The sequence below is a fragment of the Hetaerina americana genome, unplaced genomic scaffold (assembly GCF_022747635.1).
Source record: "Hetaerina americana unplaced genomic scaffold, ioHetAmer1.1.p SCAF_10, whole genome shotgun sequence".
Lineage (NCBI taxonomy): Eukaryota > Metazoa > Arthropoda > Insecta > Odonata > Calopterygidae > Hetaerina > Hetaerina americana.
The window spans coordinates 59568511-59585755 of record NW_027286070.1 but is presented as its reverse complement, the minus strand read 5'-3'; the positions used below and the strand labels follow the sequence as shown (position 1 = coordinate 59585755).

The window sequence follows — 17245 nt, the reverse complement described above, 5'->3', positions numbered from 1 at the left end:
TGGACATAAAGCGATAAATATAGAAGGGAATGAGTACTAATTGATCCGCCATTGCTGTTTCAAATTTGCATCAAAATCGCATGCTCACTGGGAAGTACAGACAGCCGATGTATGTAACCAAATGTGAATCGAATCCACCAATCCAACCCACCGAGTTGGATTGCTAGAATTTTTCTTGAGGAGAAAGATGAAGGGCGTTGGATTTTAGTCAGGAAGAGGAATGGAAAAGATGTCACATCCTGTCCACTCACCGTAGAAATAAAATGGCGCCTGCCAGCTGATTCCACCGGTGAGAATTCCAGAGAGAGGCATTCCCAGCACGACTCCAGCATATGAACCGCAGAACGCGAGCGTGGCAAGACGTGACCGCTCCAGAGGTGGGGCCCAAAACCTCCAAATACCATGGCATGCTGGATATGTGACACCCTGTTGGAGACGGGTGAACGCTCGGATTATGCCTTGAAATGGCGAACAAAGATGCCGCCTCGAAGACTAACTACCATTGAATGAATGAATTTATTGCTTTCACTCATGCCACGCTGACATTTTACATAAAAATATACGTCAGCTGTAGGTCACTCCGAAGAATACGTCCTCTGCTGGGGTAATCGATATTCAATTTATTCGTGTTGTGTTACAAAAATAAACAAGTAGTTTAGTTAAAAGAAATTAGAATACAGACGGAGTGGTTTGTCGCAGATGGAGGGAAACGATTCACGGTCCTACACTATTGAATACCAATTCAATACAATTGAGTTCAAGTAGCAATTTTTAAACTGGTGACGTGAAAATACGTTTTCCAAAATTTGAAACCCCATGTGCTAGTTTGGTTGAGAAAGTATGTAAACGGTGAGCTTTAATGTATCAATTGCTGGAAGGACTTGTTGCAAAACGGGAAGTTTTTATGACCGCACCAAATCTCAATTGCTGATATTGTGTACTACTGGCTTTTTGACCATTTAGTTATAAACAACGCAAATAGTGAGGATTTCACGCTGGGAGACTTTAACGCTCTTGACACAGACACATTCAAACATTGTATTTAATGAGAGCTTTGGGGGTGAAAAAACATATTTAATATATTTTAAATGACAAGCTAATCTCATATATACTATTTATATATTTTTAAAACTGTTATTTGATATTATACTATTCCATCGCTCTATTTTTCAACGTACTGCAAAATTATATTATTTCCGTTTTATTATATTTTCCTTTCCCCAGGAACCATTGCATTTGTGCAAATAAAACACTATAAAACCTCTTTTAAGTACTTGATTTCCTGTATATACTGAGAAATCAATGAAAAAATTACCCCGCTGCAATGAAAGCTTGAGGTTTTCCTCCCAAAGAATTAAATATTAAATAGTTAGCCGAATGCGACACACATATTCATTTTATACCTGTATTTAGAAAAAAATATATTGTTGACTTCAACAAGGAGTGCTCACATTGAATATCATATTTTTGTGCATTTTTATGGAAAAATTGTTATAGAATTCCATCGAATAGCCTCATAAAAATAATCCATACCTTATCTTTGAAACATTAGTATGTATAGTGTATGTGTAACATTTTCCCCATTTTGGTTGCTTGGTCACAAGAGATTAGCTAAAGAGTAGCACAAATGTTTAAGAACACTTTATAAAGGATTTAAATTTTTATCTGAAACGATTGGATTATCTAAGAAGGGCTTCGTCATTATATTTTCATTTGCTCCTCAATTAACGACGTCGAATCTTTTCTATTTGAGCATGATTAACTGAATACAATTGGTAAGGATATTTCCCGAGACAAGCATGCACACAAATTTCGCTTGACTTTGGAAATAAGGTTTTCACTGGGAACAACAATACCATCAGGTTTTCATTAATTTACCTCTCTTTTAAGGGTATCTATTCGCTTCCAACATGGATGGTATCTGAATAATGACGACAAATGCGAGAATTTCACACAAAAATATTTCACTTATAGAATGACTCTAACCCGGATCCTATTGACATCCGACCTAGTGCTTAACAAATAAAATGTTATCTCTGTTTACTTAAGAATAGACAGTATTATGCATTAGGTAGGTAGGATATCACTCTTACAAGAAATATGTCGTTCAACTTCGTAAGAATTTTAAAAACAGTTTTCATCCATACCCCGGAGAGGGACCTGTCACGGTGATATGTTCATAATCCATTTGTGATTGATGGCGCGTGTGGGCATAGGGCACCTTGCTCCGAGTTTTACGTCTAAAATGCGCCACATCACCAATCATCAATCAAGGAAGTCATGAAATCATTCCGACATAACAGGAACAAAAGGAAGTTTATCCTTAGCGCATTTTCATTTGAGATCTCTCCTTACATAAACTTGTCCCTTGTTTTGAAAAACTTCTTCGTAGCCTGCTATTCCCTATCTACGCGAGAGTACTTTTATAAAAAAGTTGCCTAAAAACTAACCGAGGAGTCTTCTTACGATACCAATTACTTTTAGGGCTGTAAAGGAACACGGTTGTCTCCAAATTACGTTGATGCAATGTTATGGAGTAATGCTCTCAATGAGTAATAAAACACAGAGCCAAAATTTAAACTCAAAATGTTTACCTAAGATAAATTCAAAGAAAATGAGACGACTTCCACCACAATGATTAAAATTCAAGTTGCTCTCGTGGAAATTTAAGGAGTTCCTTTAAATGTAAATCACAATTGATAAGAAAAAGAGATATACTGCCTTGGGAAGCGTGTGAAGTCAGTGGGAGAAGTGGATTCGCGATTTGAGACAAGGACGTGAATGTGTCGACGCGAAGGTACCCGGCATCAAATCAATGAGGCCCCCCAGGGCGTTCCTCCTTTTCCCCCAATCCCTCCCTCCCCCTTTCTCTCTCGGTCAATAATGGCCCGTTTGCGCCACGGGCCGGCGACAATGGAAATAAGCGGTAGTCAAACGAAATCCACCCTAATGCCCATCCCGCTCCTCCCAATCACTCGTTCTCTCCTCTCCCCCACCCTGTAAAACCTCTCCCACTCTCTTTATCTCCCTCTCTCTCTCACAAAGCCCATTTACCCCGCCACCTTCGCCGGACCCTCCACTATTTCACCCGTCAATCTCCAAGCCTCAATTCCCCTCATTTTCTCAATTCTCCTCCTCGAACCCAGCGTGTTTATACGGAATTCTCAAGCAACATAGTCATGAGTTTTGTAATGGGCATTCCCACTCATTATCTCTATGTTGCTCTATACTCAAAATAAATTATGTAACGTACCTTGCAACAAAGAAATATATTCTCAAGCAAAGACCAAACTTAGGGAACAAGAAATTTTGTATCACAGGGTTGTGAGAAAATCTAGGCTAGAAACTTATTCAGTCCAGAGGAGTTACATTCATTATATTTATTCCTATGAAATAATCAAAACAGTTATTATATCACCCAGATAAATGAGTGAAGTGGGCGGCTGCAACTGTAAGTTTGAATAGTTGTTTTCCCCTTATCTAAGTCAAAGATTGAGCGTTGAAGATTTCGGTGATATTTTGACCTTGTCTCTTTTGATTCTCTTTTACTTTTCAAACAATTACGAAGCCAAGAACCACAATTTTTTAACGGGCACGCAAATGAAAGTACACATTGGGCAAAATGAGCAGATGCAGGCGCAAGTTTTGGTAAAAACCTAACGAAGAGAAGGTAGGGGAGGCCTGTAGTGGTAGGTATCCTGATGCTGTACTCCTAGTTTATCAGAAAATGGCAATTTTTAATAAGCCTATCGTCATGGCATGTGAGTCTAACAAAAATAGCAATTGTCCAACACAATTATTGCAGATCAAAAGTGATAATTTTCCAAATATGATACGAGAATAAGGTTTGTGGTCACTTTATGTTGTGAGTAAATAATTTGCACTGCAACTTCCTCAGCAAAAGTTACGAAGATATTTTTCTATTCGCAATTGAAATGATTTAGTATTTGACAACTATTTGATAATCCGATCCTATTCAATAGTTTTCCGCTATGTGTAACACTTATAATTTATAAAAGTGATATTACTTGTTTCATTTAAATAAATCGCTTTTGACCAATAGTATTAATAATATATAAAAACAATGAAAAAAACGGAACCATTAGTTGCAAGAGTTTTACTATATTCAAGTTAAAAATAACTTGAAATTAAGAAAATATGAAATCATTTCTACCGGAGAAAGTAGGTACGTGGTACTCTAAATATTGAAGGAATTACCTACACCATTTTTTGCTTCTTCTTTTTCCCGTATTACGATATCTCACGTTTAACAGTTGAATACGAAAAAACTACAAAACCTCAGTTCCAGCTATGCATTTTTTCATATCGATCGTATATGAATTGATTAATCTTGGGTTGCTGGGCTAAGTATATGCAAGGCACGTTCAATAAATAACTGGAATTTGAGTTATTTGGAAAGGATTCTATTTCTTCGTCTAAATCAATGTTATCCCCTTCGAAGTAATCCCCATTATATATTATAAAGTAATGCCAGCATTTTTTCCAACCCTCGAAACACTTATGAAATTCTACAGGTATCTTTGATATGGCTTTTAGCTCTCTCATCTATGCGTTATTAATTTCATCGATATTTGTAAAACTGCGGTCCTTTAAGGTTCAATTTATTTTTAGGAACAGAAACAAGTCACACCGCGGGCCATGTCTGGAGAATATGGAGGTTGGGAGATCATTGCAGAGCTGATTTTGGCCGAAAATTCACGAATCAGCTGTGAGCAGTGTGAGTGGTTTCATTATCATGGTGGTGCAGAAGTATTATATTTGAATTTGAATGAATTGTTCCGACACAATACGAGGATTTTTTTCGCATTGCTTCACGCAAACCGCGTTGAACTCTTTAAGTCTTTTCTTTATTGATCGGTTGATCTTTTGCTTAGTATTCATGTTGCACTATGCAAAATAAGAAAATTCCCGTTGCTTTTTGAGCACATCCTGTATATTAGCATTTTATTCCCGATGCACAATAATACCTAATAAGCGAAGTTGATAGGCACAGTTCATTGAATCTGTAAAATGGCGACACTTGAAGAAATATTATGGACATTTAGTATTGTTTTAGGTACCGATCGTCACTAATCATCATCGTTTTTGTTATTATGTAACCGTAAACCAGAAACGTCTGCGTAATGATATCATGTTAGAATAGAACCAAATGAGTTTCCTAGACTAAGAATTTGGTAATACGGCGGTGAATACTTTCTCATAGCTGGGGTGTTATTATTAAACTACCAAACATACGTGTACAACCCGCAAATAGATTTTACGAGTAGTATTATTTCCATACCTCGACTAATCCTTGCAATATTCTCACTAAAATCACAAACGTTGGATGTAGCATCGTTGCACCTGGGACCAGAAGATTTAGAAACGAAGATGTTGCTATTGCAGTGCCGAATATTCTGTAAAGAAAAGATGAGAATATGAATGAATTTTACGACAGATATTTCAATACCTTAAAAGCAAATAATCTCAAACCTCTTCCAAAGTCAACTCAAGGGACCCGGGATGAGACTGTGGAAATCATGGAGGGAGTTAAAAAATTAACAAATATATAAAAAAAGGTTCAAAAAACTTTTAAACTCCATATCACAAATTGACAAAACAAAAATTTATTCATAGAATACGTGGGGAAATCATCCAAATATTCCTACAAATATCATAATTGTAACCATAAAGTTTGTATTTACTAGTGAGTAAGTTACCTTCCCAGAAACTGCGGGAAATGCCGCAACAGTAACTTTTTGACGGAGTCATCCGCTAATATGCATTAAAATGCAAAAATTTCAAGGTGTAAAAATAATTTGTCTTGACCGGGATTCGAACCCAGATCCCTCGAACCCGGACATCGAGGGTTCTAGGTTCGAATTCCGGTGAAGGTGAATAATTTTGACACTCTGAAATTGTTGAGTAGGTCTCCCATTAGTTTGACAATTTATCGTATTTGAATTATTTAATAAAAATATTCTTCTGGGCGTAGTTGGTGGTGTATGCTCCTCCTGTGATCCAGAAATGCTACATTTAGCCTGACAATAGATAGGGATAGTGGCACCATAGACACAATTGCAAAAGATTCCGAACCAGCGGCCATCAGGCCAAGGGGGGAGACCTTCCAGCCTATCCTGGCAGACGAAGAAGAAGCTTCACAAAAGGATCTGGAAACTTTATAGCTGGTGCTTCAAGGGTGTTTCTTATTTATCTTTAAAAAATAAATGATCATGGAAAAATACCAACGAACAAACGCATGTTACTACCTTGATCAAAAATTTCCCGGAATTTATTCAGAAAATTAAAAATACAAGTTTATTCATCTAAATCTATATTGTCCCCTTCAAAGTAATCCCCATCGACTGCAACACACTTATGCCAGCGCTTGATCCAATCCTCGAAACATTTTTTATATTCGGTTTTCGGTATGTCCATCAGTGCTTCCTGCGATTTTTCCATTACTTCCTCTCTGCTGCTAAAACGCGTTCCCCGTAATGGTTTTTTAACTCGATTGAACAGAAAGAAGTCAAAGGGAGCCAAATCAGGTGAATTCGGTGGCTGTTGGATGGTATTTGTTGCATTTTTCGTCAAAAAATTACGAATAATGATAGCACTGTGCGACGGTGCGTTATCATGGTGCAAAATCCACGAGTTTTCTGCCCACATTTCTGGTCTCTTTCGGCGAATTGCTTCACGCAAACGTCTCATAACGCCCAAATAATACTCTTTGTTTACTGTCTGGCCTTCTGGCAAAAATTCATGATGCACTACACCGTTGTAATCCATGAAAACCGTCAGCATTGCCTTCTTTTTTGACTGAAAACGACGTGGTTTTTTTGGTCTCGGCTCATTTGGTGAACGCCATTCACTTGCCTGATGTCTGGATTGCGTGTCGTACTCATAAACCCACGTCTCGTCTCCAGTAATGATCCTTTTGATGAATGTGGGATCGGATTCAGCCTCGCAAATCATGTCTTTTGCGACGTCAACACGGTCTCTTTTTTGCATGAAATTGAGGTCTTTTGGAACCAACTTTGCTGCTACACGACGGAAACCCAAATCATTAACCACAATGTCTTGGGCGGATCCATAGGCAATGTTCAACTCCTCCGCTATTTCTCTGATGGTTAATTTGCGGTTATTGACCAACATTTCTTTTACTTCATCAATTTTTTCACCGACTTTCGATGTCGATGGTCTGCCACTGCGTTCATCATCTTCGATTGACTCACGACCACTTCTGAACCGCTCGTGCCACTGGTAAACGACCGTTTTTTTTAGAGAATCGTTGCCGAAACACTTTTCCAACATTTCCAACGTCCGTGCGCCACTAAATCCGTTTTTTACGCAAAATTTAATACAAGTTCGTTGTTGCAAATTTAAATCCATTTCTGCAATTGTAAAAAATCGCCAACACACACAGAGATACATGTACTCTTGGCTACGTAACTTTTGCAAATGTCAAGTTATGACACTAAGATTTAAATGGAATATCAACAACAGATGTACCAATTTAACAAAAAAAACAGAACTCAAATCGGAACGATGGGAGCGCCACACGGTGGTTATTCCGGGAACTTTTTGATCAAGGTAGTATTTGTCAATAGCTAACGTTGTTTTTATTTGCCGCCTAAACGACATTTAATTTGATTATCGATACAATAATTATTAACGTAATAAAATAAATACTTCCTACATTGCAAAAATAATGTGTTTTAATGCTTTTTCTATATTTTAATTCTAATTTTTATTATTTTCTCATGTGGCCTTGAGAGGAAATTATTTTTGGTAAAAATATCGTAATTAGACAAAAAATGCTTATCCCTTTTCAGGTACAAATAGGTTATAAATATAAGCGCCTTCAAGATTTTTTATCAGATAGTCGTCTATTTCCCATCTGGCGATCTGCACCTTCTTACACTGCTATATTTCAGCCTAGTACTGTATATCGCTTACTTACAAAAAGTTCAATTATTGATATGCACTCTCAAGTTGATTGGTTCATTACTTTATCCATTTATATTTATTTTATGATGACATTGCGTGTAAATTGTCCATTTTCCATATGATGGGGGTATTAGTAGCATCTTCATATCAACCGTTACTGATCGTCACCGATGTCTTGTAATCCATATGATCCTATAATGGGACTGTATTTCTGGCATTTGCATGAGAATTTATCTCGCATTACAAATATTAATTCATTATCAATATCATCTTTGCTTGTGACTGGGGAGGAGTACAAAAGATTTCATAGCATGGAGTGTCATGAGAATGTTTTTTTTGTTTCATAGACGTTCAAAACAGTAAATTGGTAGAATTCATGAATATATTTTGGGGGATAGGAGTAGATGGGTGGGCTAGGCGACTTTTTTTCTGCTCCTTTTTGAATTCTCAGACAACTCTTATGCATTAAAAGTCAGGATGGTCAATTTTAAGAAGAGGGGTATCCATTTTCACCCTTGATTTTCAACGTATATGTGGAAGAAATGGTAAAAGAGCCATGGGAAGAACTGGAGATAAGAAATGAAAGTCGGTGGGGAATTCATAAAATCAGGTTTACTGATCAAGCTTTAGTTCGTCCGGCAGCCTGGGCTGCAAGCATCTCTGAGTACATTGGCAAGTCAGTGTGATATGTATGGGATGAGAATCCATGTACACAAAACAAAGGTTGAGGTTATCGGAAAAAAGAAAGGCTAAGTAAAAACTTACCTAGGAGGAAATAAATTAGAGCAGGTGGAACAACTTACCTGCCATGGAAGATATTGATAAGGGAAAGATTATAAAGGCAGTAGAGACATCCGAAGAAGAACTGACCTAGGCAAAGAAGCTTTTAAAAGAGGAGGGAGTTGATGATAGGGAGGTTGAATAAGGTTATTAAGAAAATACCAGCAAACACTTTGATATGGAGCATAGCTTTGTACAACGTAGAAAAATGGTAATTGAGACAAGATAGGCATAGATTGGAGGATTTTAAGATATGAGTGCGGAGGTCGGAAAAGATAAAATGGATCGAAAGGTAAACAAAGAAATTCTAGTAATAATGGTGGGAAAGAGTAGATTTTTTTATACAAATCCGAACGAAGTTGGAAAATTGGATTCAGATAATTTTAATTGGGGATGAGATACTATTGAAAACTTGGATAGTGGGGAGGACGCCTACCAAGCGCATGAGGATATGGATGTTAGACGGAATGAAGGGAGGTAGAATTCATTCGGGAATGAAGAAGGGTTTTTGTGGTGAAGGATATATGGCTGTTGTTTTGCTAGGCGAGTCTAAAACATTTAGCGGTGTTAACACTGTGTCCATCCAAAACCTTAAGCGTTAAAATACGAATCAGTTCTTTAGTATTTACGGGTAAATATTACTTTTCACTCGGGAATTACGATTATGAGTAAAGAATTATATTATTTCTGTCTGCCATTTTCTAAGTAACCATTTCGGGTAACTATATTAGAATTGAATTTTTGGTTTGAAGTTTTAGACTAAAATATATGAAAGCCCTTTTTCATAGACTGAAAACACTAATTTTCACACAATTTGCTGTCTAGGCAAAACCAGGTTTCAACACGTTACTGTCAGCTACAGATACATAAATGAAGTTGACATCAATGCGTTCCAGGATGAAAAATTGTGAGAAAATCGCAGGAAGAAAACACTTTGTGAAAACACATTATTTTGTGAGTTCAGATATTGTTCTAGGTGTAAATTACATCAGTTTAAATACATATTTACAGTTATACAATAATTAAATATGCTAAAATACAACATAAAATCTGTTATTTAATATGCATCAATCTCATTTCCTCCGATTCATACATTCCTACCTGTTAGCTGGATATTTGGAGGCCAGAAAACCGCCCGGAACTTGCGTCACGAGGTAGCCCCAAAAGAATGAAGAGTCCACTGCGCTCTCCATTCCCACGGTCCAATTAAATTTTACTTCCTGAAAGTAGGATACACGCACCTAATTAATCACGGCAGAAAACTTAACAGGAATCAGAGTACTATTCTGAGGCAAAGATTATGCATATGACATTGGAAAAATGTAATATAGCCAGTGTAAGTACAAGTATGCCTTGCACCTTGTATGTCAAGCCATATCTTGCACCATGAAATACAAGTACGCTATTGGACATTAGGAGGAGATAAATTGTATTTCAAGATGCAAGGCATGAATTGAATACCGTTTTGGAAATTATTTAAAAACATGATGCAGAGAAAGCACGAATTTTTACTTTCGTAACTTACCCAAATGTTAATGAGATTTAAATTTTATGACTTCTAAAATTATACATTGACAGTCTTATAAAATACAGCTTTTAATGGTCCAAATTTAATAATTATAGGATAAGAGAATACTGGATTGTATATCCTCCTCATTAATTGAGTTCTTAGGAAGCTATGTTCCAGTTAACGCCGACGCTGATTGTTCTAACTGAAGCACGAATATATAAAGTTGCTCACCTTGTGTTCGAACTGTAATTTTGCCATTCCCATGTTGCAACGCATACCGAAAGATATGATGAAACCTTTAAGAGAGAGAAAGTTTTTTTAATTAATGGCAGAACGGAATTTCGGGATAATTACAACTTAAATTATATGGGTTGTTTATACAGTGGAGGTGTATGCGAGGAACTACGATTATAAGGCAATGTGACACACCCCTCAATTGTCAAATTGAGTTTTATGTGGGTTAGTTAAAATTATTTCTTGATCCGATTATCTTTAAAATTTCTTTTACACAACAATATGAGTCACTTCATTACACAAGTATGATAAAATCATTTGGTAATAATATTTAAAACTATTTTTAAAGGAAATTTTATGGTTCAGTTAAACCCCTACCACATTATTTATAAAAATAGAATGAGTATTGCACCGTGACAATCACATTAGAATTGCTGATAAATCTTCCACATACTAAACTAGAAAAGCGAGGAACATAAAGGTATTATATAGGGAGTATTTCATAAAAATAATCGCATTTTGCTATTTGATTACCTTTGATATGACTAGGTGATGTATTATGATTGTGCCATTTTTTCAGTTATCATGATTATTTAATCATACTTAGTTTAAAATGATTTTGTAAAATTAACCAGCTCTAAATTACAATTAAATTTGATTTTAATTCTACTAATGCTCACTTATCAGTTTGCATTCATTAACAATATCCAAGCAAGATCATCTATAAAGGGTAACTGATGAGTGAGTATTCCAGATCCTAGATTCTGTAGCATCCAAAAGTAAATATGGCCCGCTTCAAACAAAAATTTTCTTATAAAACTACTAGTTGTTTGCGAGAAAATATCTGCGAAAATCACTTCGGAGGTAAAGATGCTGACTGCAACACCATCAAAACCTTCATTCAGCAAGAGGAAAAATTCGGGAATAACCCGAAAACAATGGATTCATCCGCACATCACTACAGAAAACTTCACAGCAAGTTAAATAATTTACAAGGTTCTCAAAAGCTTAAAATGTTTAAAAGGATCACTAAAGGACCTTGGGTGAGCCGATCTACTGTGAACCACTGCGTTAGGTGATTTATGGCATCAATTATTTCTCAAAATTGTCAAGTGTTGCTTTTTGTGTTTGTGTTCACAGTGAAAAAACAGAAGGTTGGTATAACAGGTGAGAGTTCAGACTCCCTCGAGCTCAAACTTCCTACATCAGGAGGGTCGGTTACCTATCCTGTACTCACTGAGTTTCCACGAGAGGATCTGGATCCTAGGAAATCATACAACTTAGGTGAATCTGGGTAGTTGTCCAGATGTACCAGCGGGGCTTGAACTCGGGACTTTCTGCAAGAAGCTGAGCACTCAATCCTCTGGGTCAAACTACCTTCCCCCATCTTGGCCACTTGAGGATATTAGCGTCAAGTTTATGATTTAAGATCAATTAATACTGACAGACAATCATTCTTTTTTAGGAGGCTCACTGAAACGTGCGAGAAAGTCGAACCATTCACGGAATGATGCGGATCTCATGAATGGAAATTAGTTCTAAATTCAGAGGCCTAAATAAGTTACAAGAAATTCTTGATGGTGTAAAATGAAGAAAACTGTCATATCCAGGTCGCGGTATGAAGAAGGTCAAGTCCACATCCAGGGTAACATTGAAGGCAAAATCGGTCTTAGCTGGTGCAGAGCGTAATAGATTTAAAACTTATTTCAATGGCACGGAATAAGTACTATGATGCTCTTCAGGACAGGATATAATAAAGAAAACCATACTAATGATCGCCAGTGCTTTGGAGCATGACACCTAGAGAGGGAGAACACTGATAAATCGTTAGTTCAAACTTAGATACTAGATCTAGATTGACCCGATAAAGAGAGGAAATATCTCCGTACTAGAAAAAGGAAAAATATAGACAGTTAAGTGGTGTTATTGTTAAGCTTCGACGCTTTCAGGAATTCCGGCATGTTTTTAAGCGGTAACAATACATTCTAGTATCCTATATTTTGTTCTCCAGTAGTATGCTGACCCACCCGTTAAGATGAATCTCGCCATTTTTCAGCTACTATCATTTCCTGAAGTCTGTAGGCAGACCGATAATTGGAGAAGGCGGAAAAAGTTCGTTAGGGTGGTCTCCGATGACAGGCACTTTGAACGTGGCAGTTTTACGTCGCTCTGATTGCCTGCCAACCAGTTGATTTCAACATGGCGAAAGGTTTTGTCTTGCCCTAATGCTAGGTGACCTGGTAACTGCCTATAAGCTTTTGTCAATGGTGATACCTCTAGCTCTACGTACTGTGCTTAGATGATGGCGCGAAACCAGCGTACGATAATTGAGATGTGAATTGAATTTTTAGTTATTTTACCTGAGGTGGAAGGAAAAACACAGTCCCCTGTTTCTATAGCCTATAGTCATATATCATATATATATCTAGGATAGTCATATAGTCATATATCATATAGTCATATATATCATATCATATAGTCATATATATCATAATCATATAGTCATATATATAGGATATAGTCATATATCTAGGATATTATATTGTTTGACCTTATGTAAATAATGGATCTAACAAAACCGACGCACGAATGTCAATAAGTATATGAACTTGCAGGCTGTGAAGATATTCTTCTCTAACCAATTCAAAGGCCTTTGTCTCTCTGGTTATAAAATGACTCTAGTAGTTCGGACAAATGTAAATGAAGGTATGTGTGAATTCCGTTTTGAATTGATTCCAGGAAAAAGACAGGTCTTGAACTTTGATAGCGTTCATATCAGAACTTACAACTACGTATTAAAACAATTAGTGATAGGAAAAAGTGGAACACTTTTCTAGCATGTAGGAGTAGGATTTCGGATATGCGATGGATTACTTATATGATTTTTGCCCATCATGGTAAATAGAAAATTTATGGTGGAAAATGTGTTTTTAGGGAGCAGTGGAAGGGTAGAGAGAAATGCGTCGTTGGCAATACACCGTGTTCAACGAAATGGTATGAATGCCCGATACAAGAGACGGAGTACCGCATTTGAGGTGCTCTGCATGTTGCGTCTGAGTACGCAAATCCTTCAGCGTTAAGATTGGAAACGGAATCCTCGGGAAGGTGGTTCGTTTACTCCACACTAAAACACACAAACACATACAAACGTTTTGGCGAATACTAAGGTCCCGTTTTGCTATGTTAAACACAATTAAGTTGATTTCGGGACGAGTTTTGAATGAATTTAAGGGTCGTGGGTCCTGAATCGAGGGCAAATACGGAAGATTCATAGACGAACCTATGCAGGTGAGTACGGCGATGGTGTACCGCTTCGTGAGGCACGGGCATTCGGGCCGGATGTATTTGTCTATGTGGCGCAGCGGTGGCCTCTCAGGTTCCGGCAGGGAGTCGGGTGTTCCGGCCCCTTCGCCAGGGTATCCCATGCCATCCTTCGACTCCCCCAAACTGGAGGGTAGAGGGATATATGTTCACCAAACATTATTAATTTTGACTTAAGTCTATAAAGAGAAACATTAGAGGTTTAAAATATTCATCACAGATAGAAATATCACCAATGGTTCACATGGTAAATACACAAACATGCACTAATCCCATCTGATCCTATTCTAATCCAAACGAAAAATAAAAATTCTTTCTCAGCTCCGTTGTAAACAAATATGCTATTGGTATAAATGATGAATGACCAAATATACGACATCAGTCGTTGGTTCAACTTCGATTAATGTATTTGAAACAACATAGGTGTATTTTTTCCGAATTGACTTCAACTATTAGCGTCCCGAAATAGTTTTTCAAGAATTTAAGAAAAAAGAATAAATTTGGATACCCTTATATGGAAAACATGACGGAAAATTATGTTATAAGAAAATTTGATCATACAATATTAGGTTGATAGATTAGATTTGTAAAAATACAACGAATATAATTGTGCTTATTTATGTAATTAAGCTAGATAAAGATTGTAAAAATCCAGAGCACAGGAAATTACCTGTACAACGTACGTTGAATTTTGGTCACGATAATGACATAACGTACACATTAACAATGGCATAGATACACCCGTATCTCTGAATCTCTGTTTACCAAATGAGAGCCGATGAAAAAAGAACTAAGAGACCTGAAAAAATTAAATTTATACTTACTTTTCCGTTCATTTGCCATTATAAATAAATTGAATCAAAATCGTATTAAAGCTTAGAAGTATATGAAATGATAATAATAAAATTAACTACCAATTTAAAATGGCCTTATTACATTAGATATCTTTGTCACGTTTTTCTCACGACACGGAGACAGTTTTTAGCACTACAAAAACACACAGTATATTCAAAGTTTTCCAGTGAGCTCTTAGAAACCTCTTCAAAACTGGACTTAACTATCGTGTAATAGGATCTAATGTAAATTTTCTAAAGTAAGTCGTAAGAATAAGATAATGACGTTTTTAATATTGCACGAGGTGCCTTCAAGTTCTAAGGTGCCCTTATTTTTTTCGGAGAAGTACATAAAAAAGTCGAAACTTCTGTTACTTCTTTACTTAATAGTACTATAGCCGTACACATTTCTCACAAAGGTTACGCCATAATTCCATTGTAGTCGAGAACTCTTCTGCAGGGGTCTCTCTTGGCCACTGGAAAATTAATAATGAATCGTGTTTGAGGCTTCTTGGGGTCATTGTCACATTAAATATTTAGGCCTTCCTTGAACTGTCGTACGCACAAACGCACATTTTTCGTCTCCATAACACCATGCATTACTCAATTAACGATAAATTATGATAAACTTTGAACAAAGAAAGTGAAAAAAACGGATGGTTGCACGCCGTTCTTGTACGCGACGACGCCATTTTTAGTTTTGAGAATGCTTCTCAGTCTAGAGGCAGCTGTACAAACCCTGTAATATCTTTGATCTAGTCATTTATTTCTTGTTTTTGTGACGAAATCCTGCGTATTTCAATTTCAATCACATCTTACTATCTATTTCCAGGCACGAGAACAAACACTTGGAATTTCATAGAACTGGAAGGCACCTCCTAAATTTTCATAAGGTTCAATGAAATATAAATGACGTAAATATATGATAGAAATATCTTGAGTAATGTATGCTACTACTTTACAATCAAGTTATAAATAATTAATTTCAATGGATGATTTTTGAAGTTATATTCCATATGCTATTGATTATAGTCCACTACTAGATGAAGATACCAAATTGTTTATGTTGTCTAATATATAAAAAAAATATACATACGTATGTATAATGTTGAACAAAGGTACAAAAAAGTAGAAATATAAAACAAAGTTGTTGTAAGAATATGACGCATTAAACGCGAAATCAAAAATCAAATCACACAAAAGAAAAGGCATTTTTATTTCCAGCCTACTTCATCAATGTGAGAATTAATATCATTCCATTTACGGAAACATACTTATTAATAATGCGTCTTAAGCAGTTAATATAAGCAGTTCACCGTTTGAAAACAAGATATTAAGAAGAGCAATAATAATTAAATAAAAGATCAGAAGAGATAACCTTTAGGGATATAAGTTTCGAATTAATAAATAAACAAGCGCTTTCTTCAGTTAATACATATCACTACCAAATTTCTCTGATCCGCAGTTATTTATTTTTCAATTTTTATTTGATGTCAAATAAACATTTTTAAAAGTTCTCTCTTCTTAAAATGTTTTACATTCTTACTCATTTTTTTCAAACTGAATATACATGGATAATGAATACATTTCTGGATAGATGGATTTTATTCAATAAGATAAATTTTTTTCTTTAGATAATAACATGAAAAACAATATTGGAATTTTTTCAATAGCACCATTTTTGCATGAGTAAAATTTCCCAATTATCGAAGTCTTTGGCTAAATAATTAAGAACGATGCATATTATTTACGCTTGATTATTTGGAGAACACAAACAGTTAACAACCTTCAGAACCTAAACCAGTAATCGGTTCTATTCACTACTCTTATAAATATGCACAAAAGAAAAATCCCCCTTCAGCAGTTGAAGTTGAATTTAAGAGGAAAATATACTGTTATACCTATACCCTTTTAATCATAAGAAAACATTTTGGTGGCGAAAAGTGTTTAATATCGCAGTATATAACAAATTTACTTACACCCCGAGGCTCGGCCTCTGCTTGGTGGGCATCTCAAACTCCTCATAGCGGACATTGCTGCAAAGAGAAAAAGGGGAGAAATAAAAATCGTATGAAATCAATAACATTTTTCATAGTTAATTTGTATATGGGATCAGTACCATGCATGCCGGAATACGTAGTGTATTATATGAGTACTCCTATGAGTATAAAAATCTAGATCCAAAAACTATTCGCAATAGTGTAAAGAGTTATAGCGATGGAAGAGAATCTTGTTCATACTCCGCTGAATGGTTTACATCGAGAAATCTAATAATCTAATTGGTGATGGCTTTTACGAGTGACTCTCAAAAATGACGCTTAAAATCATCTGTTAAAGAAGACTTCAAGTGCATATGCTCAAGGTAAGAACAGATTACTTTCCGTAGTTAAGAGATTAAATTCTTACTTGAATTGCATACCCATACTGTTAGAGAAACCTTGAAGCATACCAGTATGTACTTTCGCCCAAGGCGAAATAGCCTTATCGGTAATAGCTGCTCCTCCCTTAATCATTTACTTCTATACCTTCCAGAAAGGAAAACTTTGTAATGCATGCTTCGCGAATTTCTTTTATAGCTCAAAAGTGAAATATTGTAATTCAATGAACTAAGCAACGC

At 36.2% G+C, this 17245-nt stretch overlaps 1 protein-coding gene across 2 annotated transcripts in view; it reads right to left on the bottom strand.

Annotated features, from left to right (window-relative positions):
* VGlut (Vesicular glutamate transporter) overlaps positions 1–17245 on the bottom strand; it is a 279852-nt gene that overhangs the window by 12838 nt on the left and 249769 nt on the right. For both annotated transcript variants that reach the window (XM_071598728.1, XM_071598729.1), the window contains exons 3-8: positions 16608–16664; positions 13755–13921; positions 10472–10536; positions 9832–9950; positions 5303–5417; positions 252–426 (exon numbers count right to left, since the gene is read on the bottom strand). In XM_071598728.1, coding sequence (XP_071454829.1) covers positions 252–426; positions 5303–5417; positions 9832–9950; positions 10472–10536; positions 13755–13921; positions 16608–16664 — 698 coding nt within the window. The remainder of the gene's footprint in view (positions 1–251; positions 427–5302; positions 5418–9831; positions 9951–10471; positions 10537–13754; positions 13922–16607; positions 16665–17245) is intronic.